This window comes from Miscanthus floridulus, chromosome 5 (genome assembly GCF_019320115.1).
Source record: "Miscanthus floridulus cultivar M001 chromosome 5, ASM1932011v1, whole genome shotgun sequence".
In the NCBI taxonomy this organism is placed as follows: Eukaryota; Viridiplantae; Streptophyta; class Magnoliopsida; order Poales; family Poaceae; genus Miscanthus; species Miscanthus floridulus.
The window spans coordinates 61,658,569-61,667,668 of NC_089584.1; the positions used below are offsets into that span (position 1 = coordinate 61,658,569).

The window sequence follows — 9,100 nt, forward strand, 5'->3', positions numbered from 1 at the left end:
GACTTATTTTGAGATTTTGATCCATTTTAGAAAACTGAGGAATGAGGACCGGAAAAAGTTGTAAAACATTTTGAGAAGAGGTTAAGTAGCTAGGAAGGGAAACATCTGTCAACAAGGGGACATCTAACACTGATTAACTTAGTGCTAAGTGGCTTATCATTTTACATGATGTCTTTCTTTGCCATTTTAAGAGGGGCGCTGAAGAAATTAGACTACTTTTAGTCAAGATTTTTTTTTTTTGGCAAAGTAACAACCAAAAGAGGAAGTATCACCTTGCTAAGTAGAGCATACTTTATCAGCCCAAGGATCTACGAATTCATGACCTAGATATTAAAAATACTGCACTCCTTGGTAAATGAATTTTTAAATTACTTACGACGGATGGAACTTGGCAAGGGCAATCCATCCGCTGCTTCTTCAGACGACGCAGCGGAGCTGGGAGTGCTGACATATTTATATATCGATCTCAAGCAATACCTTACAGACCTCAACCAACTAAATAACTTTCTTTTCCATTATTGTTGGTGCAGGTCAAATTCAAATCGTATAGCAAACTGCAGAGTAACGAAGCAACGAAGCTTTGAATCCATGGAGAACTCTTGAGATGTTAAGAATTCTTCAAGTTGTAAAAGCTATGGAGCATATAAAAAGAACGACCTGCTGATTAGCAACAAAGCTAAGTGGTTGCTACAGTGTACAACAACTGCAGTTCATTGATGACCTGCTGATTAGCAACCAGCTGGGACAGGGGAGCTGTGGCCGGAGAACGGAGGCTCAGCAGCCTCTTCCGGGCCCCTTTGGCCGGGGACCCTAGCTAACAGCAACGGTCAGGACCAGCTAGCCCCCACCCCCGCTTGGCCGCTCCAGCCAAGCCCCTCGTGCTCGAGCTGATCGGTCACTGCCAACCGGGCGGCCCACAGGACAGTGAGGTCCGCACACCCGCACGAGATTTGAATCGGCAACTGGGTACGCGAAAGGCAGGCTTTTCCGTTACAACTCACCCTGACTCTTCTGGTCTCTCTCTCAGCTGCCGCAAAGGGAAGCCCCACACCACACCACCCCGCGCCCACTCCAGAGTCCGTACTGTCAAGAGCTGAAGGCCGAAGAAGCGCCTCCGCGACCACCCCGATCTGCCCGCCCACCTAACGTCGGGCGCCGATCGGCCGCCGCCGCGATGGGGTTTGACGGGCTCGTCGTGGTGTCCGATCCCTACCTGCAGCGCCGCTTCACGCAGGCCGACCTTCGCGCGCTCCAGACCCAGGTATTTCCTCCTCCGCCTCCATCACCTCGTCGTCAGAGCTCGGGCTCCAGCTGTCACCTCGTCGCCACCAGCAGCACCGGCACCGCACTTATCATGCGTTGGGGTTTACGGGTTTTGATGTCGGGCAGTATGCGGTGCTGCGGGACGCGTCGCCTAACGGGAGGCTGCTGATGCGGGACCTCCCCGCCGCCATCTCTAGCATCCGCGGCCGCGGTGCGGTCAAGGGCAGGGACGCCGAGAAGGAGAATAGCGCGCCGGAGCCAAGCCCCGGCCTGGGCCTCACTGACGAGGAGTGGGCCTCCGTGCTTAAGGCCGTCGCGCGCGCCGACGAGAAGCCGCACCAGGACGCCAGCTTCGAGCTCTTCCTCCGCGTTTACGCTGAGATGCAGCTGCGCCTCAAGGCAGCCAGCGGCGGCGGCGCCGGCCGCGCCGGAGGAATCGCGCGCTCCTCGTCCTCCTCTGCTGTTGCCTTCCTCACGGCGGCCACAACCACGCTGCTGCACACCATCAGCGAGTCCGAGAAGGCGTCCTACGTCGGCCACATCAACGCCTACCTCGCAGAGGATCCGTTCCTAAAGAGCGCCCTCCCCATCGATCCGGCGACCGATCACATCTTCCACATCACCAAGGACGGCGTGCTCCTATGGTGTGTTTCTGATGCACTTTGTGCTTCGATCCGACACTGTGGTGTTCACTGCAGTCTGACAGCGTTTCCTTGTTTACTGTTGTTCCATCCAGCAAACTCATCAACTTGGCTGTACCTGGCACCATCGACGAGCGAGCCATCAACACCAAGAGGGTGCTCAATCTGTGGGAGAAGAACGAGAACCACACGCTTTGCCTCAACTCCGCCAAGGCGATCGGCTGCACTGTCGTCAACATCGGCACACAGGACCTCGCCGAAGGGAGGGTAAAGAATCTCCCCTGATTTCTCTGGGATTCTGATGAGTTACGGCATGGGATTCATCAGAGCAGAGCTGTCATGAATGTGTGCTTCATTCCTTTAGTTGTGTACTTATGCTCTTTCAGAAGTTGCTGTGAGCCTGTGAGGACACGCTAGTGTGAAGTCCATGTGATGTGTAGGACCATAATGTATTACCTGTCGCCTGTCTATATAGGTTTTTTAGTTTCATGTCCGTACTTCAGGCATGCTGGTGGTTGCCACTTGACCACCACGGAACAATCGTCTAAAGTTGGAGTGGTAACATATGGTTAGTTTGATGGTTCCTGTGCAAATTCAAGATACTTGAAATTTGCATCCATGGTACCATGAAAGAATCAATCAATCTCAATTGATCCCCACTTGATTATGGGTCTGACAGTGAAGGCTTAGGGTAATTTAAACGACCTTTAGATTCTACGGCAGGTTTTAGTAGCATCCAAGCCTTCCAGGTATCATAATTTTCATTGAAGTTATGATCTGTCTGGTTTGATTTACTTCGTTTTACATCCTCCATGATCAGATTCGGATGCTGCTTCTAGCAGCCACTGTATTGCTTACTGTTCTTTTTTATATTTTAAAGAATTCATACGAGTCTCATAGTAATCTTACTGAACTTTTTTTCTATTTGCTTGCAGCCTCATCTGGTCCTGGGTTTAATTTCTCAAATAATCAAGGCAAGCTCTTGTCTTTTCGTACTGTTTCCTTGATAATATCTGTCTGCGGTGTTGTGTTCGTTTCATGTAAAGAAACTGATTGTGCTAGCATTTTGTCACAATAACGACCAGATACAAGTTTTGGCAGATGTTAATCTTAAAAGCACACCTCAATTAGTTGAATTGGTTGAGGACAGTAAGGTAGTATATAATATCTCTTCATTCTACTATGCTTTCAAGACTATTTCGGTCTGTCATGGGAAATCACTCACTGCCAAAGCTACGAGTGCTCATTGTAGGAGATGGAGGAGCTTATGAGCTTGTCTCCTGAAAAGATTCTACTAAGGTGGATGAACTTTCAACTCAAGAAAGGAGGTTACCAGAAAACAGTAACAAATTTTTCATCGGATATAAAAGTATGCACATTTCATTCCCACTGCAGTCCTTCCCTTTTAGTTTTTATAACAAAATACAATTGGCTTGGTTAATATGACTAGTCACTGTACCTTAACTAGAAAACCCCAAAATGAATTTTTACAATGCTGCGAAATTTCCTTGTGTTATTCAACTTGTTCCAGAACATTGTCAATAAGCATATCTATTATCTATACCAAACATATTTTCCCCTGCATGATGACAGTTCCAGTTCTTGAACTTCTATTTTTTCTAGCAACAATGTTGAGTGATTGATGAACACTAACCTATATATCAATTTTTCTAGTTTTAATCACAGTTTAGCGTGAAGATGGTCCTTTTACCTTTGCACCTGAAAAATGCAGGATAGTGAAGCGTATGCTTGTCTACTGAATGTCCTGGCACCTGAATGCAGTGCAAAACCATCCGCGATGTCTGTAAAAGATCTACTTCATAGAGCAAGGTTAATCCTTGAGCATGCAGATAGGATGGGCTGCAAAAGATACCTGACTCCAAAAGACATAGTTGATGGTTTACCCAATCTAAATCTTGCCTTTGTGGCTCATATTTTCCAAAAAAGGTATGTATGTATTGATGTTTTACATAGGTCAATATGATGCTTAAAAACTGTGATTAGCATGTGGTATTTGCTACAAGCTGCCTATCATTCTATAATATAGGTTTTTCTATGGCATTATGTTTCTTCCGACTTTTCACTCACTAATATAAGTTTGTTAGGTGTCTCCAAGGAAATTTCCTAGGTCGAACATATTTTTTATTCAGATACAAAGCAATTGCATTTTGCTTTATTGACTTGATGCAATTCATGCATAGATGTGCCTCAAATCATATATATTATCTCTGCAAGAAGTTAAATATATGGCATTCATATCTCAACAACTAGATATGGTGCCTTGTTGAGAAATTTACAGTATGTTGAGTTAATATCTCAACTGTATGAGCATATGTTGAAAAGATCAGAATGCAACTCTTTCCTGTTGAATTTCCCTTCGATTGAACTATGTGTGTATTTGTCAGAAAGGGAAGTTTTATTACCATGTCTTTGTTGCAATGACCTGGACTGGCCTCTTGTTTACAGGTGTTTAGATTAGAGACACTAGGGAACAGGGTCGTCCCAGATGAGAATATAAACTATTAACTATGTTAGGCAGTGATGGCTTGGGGGAGCCTGATTACACAATGTTTGCTGACAGCATCTATCCATGCCATAGGACAGCATGTGGAGCGCAAATCAGCAGTAAACTACTTCCACATTCTAAATGATTTCGCTTTACTTGACCTTTTATTGCAGAAATGGGTTGTCCAAACAAATGAAACAAGTTTCCTTTGTGGATGGACTCTCTGATGATGCTCAAGTTTCCAGGGAAGAAAGGTCATTCCGGCTGTGGATTAACAGCCTTGGAATTTCTACTTACATCAACAATGTGTTTGAGGACCATAGAAATGGGTAGGACATACTTGTCTCCATCTTAATATGCGAAGAACAAGCTGATTCTGTCTCTTATACTTCATACTTGAGTTGTAGATGGGTTCTGCTTGAGGTAATTGACAAGATTGCTCCAGGCTCAGTTAATTGGAAGATGGCAAATCGCCCACCAATAAAATTACCATTCAGGAAAGTCGAAAATTGCAATCAAGTTTTGAAGATCGGAAAAGAACTAAAATTTTCTTTGGTGAATATCGCTGGAAATGATATTGTGCAAGGGAACAAAAAACTGATATTAGGTAAGTGGTACTTTAACCAATTACATAGAGCATATATCTCGGTAACATAGTATCCTGTAAAAATTATAAACCATATGTTCTTTCTGATTTTCCAATTAATTTGAGCTGAACAAATGTTCATAAACTTGAATATAACAAATTTATACCCATCCTTGTACAAGTTTAATGTCAGTTTACAGATGCACACATTTACATGCAACTTTTTCCACTGATCTTCTTGGAACTTTTATGCAAGAATGTCACGGTATGCTGACATCATTTTCTAGAGCATGCCAAACTACTGAATTGGTTAATTAACGATGAAATTCACATTTGTCATGATACAATTCCTATCATCGAAAATTTGGTATACAATCAATCATTAGTTCAAGCGTTCTTTTGTTATATGCCATGCATCTGGTTTAGTTGGTTTGCACACCGTAGGTATAGTCCCTCCTTTGCAACTTCTGACTGGACCATATAACGAAATGGTGCATTTATCCCAGCTTTTCTGTGGCAATTGATGCGGTACAATATTCTTCAACTGCTGAAGAATCTTAGATTTCACTCAAATGGAAAAGAGATCACAGATAATGACATATTGGCATGGGCCAATAAAATAGTAAAAGATTCTGGAAAGCACCACTCTCATATGCAAAGTTTCAAGGTACATATCATTTAATATATTTCCTAGTGTGCATACCTAATTATTGATATTGTATCGCTATTAGCAGTTAAGTTGCTTGGTTGTTTATTCTTTGATAGCATATCGTATTATAGGTTGTAGATAATGAAATATATGCAATTGGCTAACTTATGTGCTTATCTACGTGGTCATATGGTGGGTAAACTTCTGGAACTACTTTCAAAAGCTTCAAATATAGCTTGATCTTATCTGAAGTTTACTCGTCTCCTAAATGATGACTACCACTTTTAGTTGGTTGCGTTCAATGTTAAGTACATTGTGATGATATAATGCTGATCTTGAAGGGCTAGTATTAATTACCTAATGTTACTGTCAAATCCAAGAGGACATAAAAAGTGTGTAATAGTTTCATGTTGAAAATTTAACTACAATTATCTTGTTCTTTAATCAAATTTTCTACTTGTGGTTCATGCATCAAATTATATTTACCAATTACAGGATAAAAGCCTTTCAAGTGGTACATTTTTCCTTGACTTACTAAGTGCTGTGGAGCCTCGAGTTGTGAATTGGAGCCTTGTGACCAAAGGAGAAAAAGGTGCATCTGTTATGCTCCTGCAGATTTTGAATTTTCGACATATTCTCATTAACCCAATGTTTTCCCTCGTTGTGACACGGAATTATGTTCATCTCATTGATGAATGCAAAGTTGATAACCCAAATTGCTTAGCCTTTCAAGATTGTCTGAATAACTACCACCTATGGGTACACCTTCCACTCAGCTCTTCTAGCATAGAAGCTATCTTTCATAGTCATTCTTGCTAGTTATACTAGCACAATGTTATGTCAAATCACCAGATTGACTAATACAACTGTTGTGCTCATTCTCGAGAAAAGGTAAGCTCCACGGAAGCAGAAGAAGCAAGATGGGGATCGCCTTAGATACTTTTTCTTGCTAGGGTTGTTTGTATTAGCAATTCGATTCATTAGGAGGTTTGGTTTACTAGGTGTTTTTTAGTTAGTTGCTTGAGAAAATCAATTTACTAGCCATCCATATATATTCGTTAGCAAGAGAATTCCAGACCCACCTAAGTGCTGCTCAGAGCCTTCATTTGGAGTATGAGTATGCCTCACCTCTAACCTTGCATCTACAATTATTCAACCAAAACAGTGGGTGTATGAAATTCTCTTCTACCAGTGTATATTTGTTACATCTTGTTTCCTGAAAATTTCAAATTTATTTCTGTATAGATGAAGAGAAGCAAATGAACGCTTCATACATCATTTCGGTGGCTAGGAAGCTTGGTTGCTCCATTTTCTTGTTGCCAGAAGATATATTGGAGGTAATAATTTGATCGAGTAAATTTAATCTGTTATGTTCTTTCGTACCCTACAATTATGGATGTTTCTCATGAATTATTGTCAGTATCAGCAACCAATGCTTACCCTAAAATATCCATTTGCATTCAGTTTTGTTGGTGTAATGCTTACTCTAAAACATCCATTTGCATTCACTCCACCTTAAATTCAGTAAACTCAGGGCAGCTAGTGTCATCCCAAATTCATACCACATAGTGTTATCCCAAATTCAGTTACAATCGAAGGTGTTATCCACAATTTAGGCTGTTTACAGATTCAGTTATAAAATATTTTTATTTCCCTTGTGATCTAAACATAGTTACAATCTACAGTATTTTTATGTTTTATTTCTCTCAGGTGAACCAGAAGATGATGCTAACTCTGACAGCAAGCATCATGTACTGGTATTTGAAAAGGCCAACATCACATTCATTGGACTCTGAAAATGGGAGTTCATGTGAGACAACCTCCATCACAACTTCAGATGATTCTGCATCTGAATCATCGATTGATGACAATACAACTAGATAAAAGTGCAGGATCATGAAGCTAAATGATATGACCTGTGTTTTTGAAAACTTGGGATACTCATACCAGTGCAGCATCGGTTGTGTTCTTGATTGTTTGCTGTAATTTTAAGGGCAAATGCATTCAAGACAGAGGGAAGGGAGGTTAAGAGCTATGGCTGTTCATTTGTGAGGTTTATTAGTGTGAAAGCTTGATTGGTGAAAGATGTGTGACATCCTGTAAATATTGATACAGGTAGCTATATCTGTAACATCATATAGTGACAGTGGATTGTCCAAAATCCACATAGTTTGATTTGCTCTTTGGGCATTTTTTGTTTTGCAACATGTCAAGATAGGTAGAACAATTTGAGCTGTAGTGTACAATAAATCAGTGTCCTAATTAGGATGTTAAAACTTTTAGGAGCATGTTCCTTGAACAGAAAAAAGAATTTTAGGCACATGTGAGGTGTCATACCTATACATACAGGCTTCTATAAATAGTCGATTAATGTTATGGACTAACCACAACATTTTGCTTGAACTATGCTTAAATTGACATGAAATTAAATCGCTCGATTCTGATTTATGACCTTTACTTGTGACTAAGAGAGTTTGGGTTTGGCTTGATTTGGTGTGATATTCTTAGTGGGCTTCTTGCATCCTCCTCAATGGTGTTCCTAAGGATATCACTTACCATTGAAAGCATCTAGGCCCTAATTATGATTTTGGTGATTAATGACAACGTTTATGGACTAATAAATTCATTTGAGAAGTAGTCCAGTGGAGAAATTGAACTGCATTGGATATCATGTTCCTAGATTTGGAAAACATGATGGCTACTTGGCTAGCTCAAGGTAAAGGTATAATGATAGATTTTTCGATTTAACTAGTCATGAGATGATTGGGGGATGAAAGATCCCTCAGTTAATAGGCTTGTTAGTCTTACTATTAAGAGGGATCAGTTTTGTAATATGCCATTTTTAAATTGCAGTGACCTAGATGAAAGAAAACAGATTAAAAGGAATTTATTTTGAATAAAAAATGGAGTGTGGGTTGATATCTACAAAACCGAGGGGGTTTTGCAAAAAAAAACGCGTGGCAGGTGGGGTTCCCCTGGTCGCCAGTAGACGTGGCACTACATGGCCGCGTGTGATTGGTTGGTCCACAAGACTGTGCCGTGAGCCGCGCGTGTGTGGAGTGGTGCACCTGTTCACAAGCCCATGGTGGATCGGTTACGATACCTAAAGGGGTACGCAATATACGCCGTAGATCTAAAGAGCTAACGGTGTGGATGAAATGGGGATATTCCCGGTAGCTCCACGTAGGGTGATTTAGGCCCTCATGGGATGAAGGAGCGCTCAAAAGGCGTTGGGGCACTGCCCTAGTCACCCCCTTGGGGGAGAGTGCATCACTGGGCCATTTTCTAGCGAAAAACTTGACGACGCTAGACCAGCCATCCCCACCTAATCGAGGGAAGCATCCACCCGAGGAGGGACGAGATCACCACAGTCACCCACGGCAACATCAGGAGTCAAGCCCTCACGTGCAAACTCCGCCTTATCGTGCATGGGTCTGCCCAAAGGACCCTCGGGC

The 9,100-nt window shown here is 42.0% G+C and overlaps 1 protein-coding gene across 1 annotated transcript; it reads left to right on the top strand.

The window, feature by feature from the left end:
- Nucleotides 1–1,002: 1,002 nt before the first annotated feature.
- Nucleotides 1,003–8,007, top strand: LOC136452237 (fimbrin-2-like). The gene is made up of 13 exons (XM_066452859.1): nucleotides 1,003–1,261; nucleotides 1,390–1,907; nucleotides 2,000–2,171; nucleotides 2,840–2,878; nucleotides 2,990–3,058; nucleotides 3,157–3,273; nucleotides 3,637–3,851; nucleotides 4,584–4,739; nucleotides 4,818–5,017; nucleotides 5,503–5,663; nucleotides 6,141–6,237; nucleotides 6,891–6,982; nucleotides 7,356–8,007. The coding sequence occupies exons 1-13, from the start codon at nucleotides 1,175–1,177 to the stop codon at nucleotides 7,527–7,529; spliced, it is 2,097 nt and encodes a 698-aa protein (XP_066308956.1). The 5' UTR covers nucleotides 1,003–1,174; the 3' UTR covers nucleotides 7,530–8,007.
- The last annotated feature ends 1,093 nt before the right edge of the window (nucleotides 8,008–9,100 follow it).

Bases quoted from the DNA above. Each gene is read 5' to 3' on its own strand.
- LOC136452237 (XM_066452859.1), top strand. From the start codon at position 1,175: ATGGGGTTTGACGGGCTCGTCGTGGTGTCCGATCCCTACCTGCAGCGC. The intron at 1,908-1,999 runs GTGTGTTTCTGA...TGTTCCATCCAG, and splicing joins AAGGACGGCGTGCTCCTATG to CAAACTCATCAACTTGGCTG. The intron at 6,238-6,890 runs GTGCATCTGTTA...ATTTCTGTATAG, and splicing joins TGTGACCAAAGGAGAAAAAG to ATGAAGAGAAGCAAATGAAC.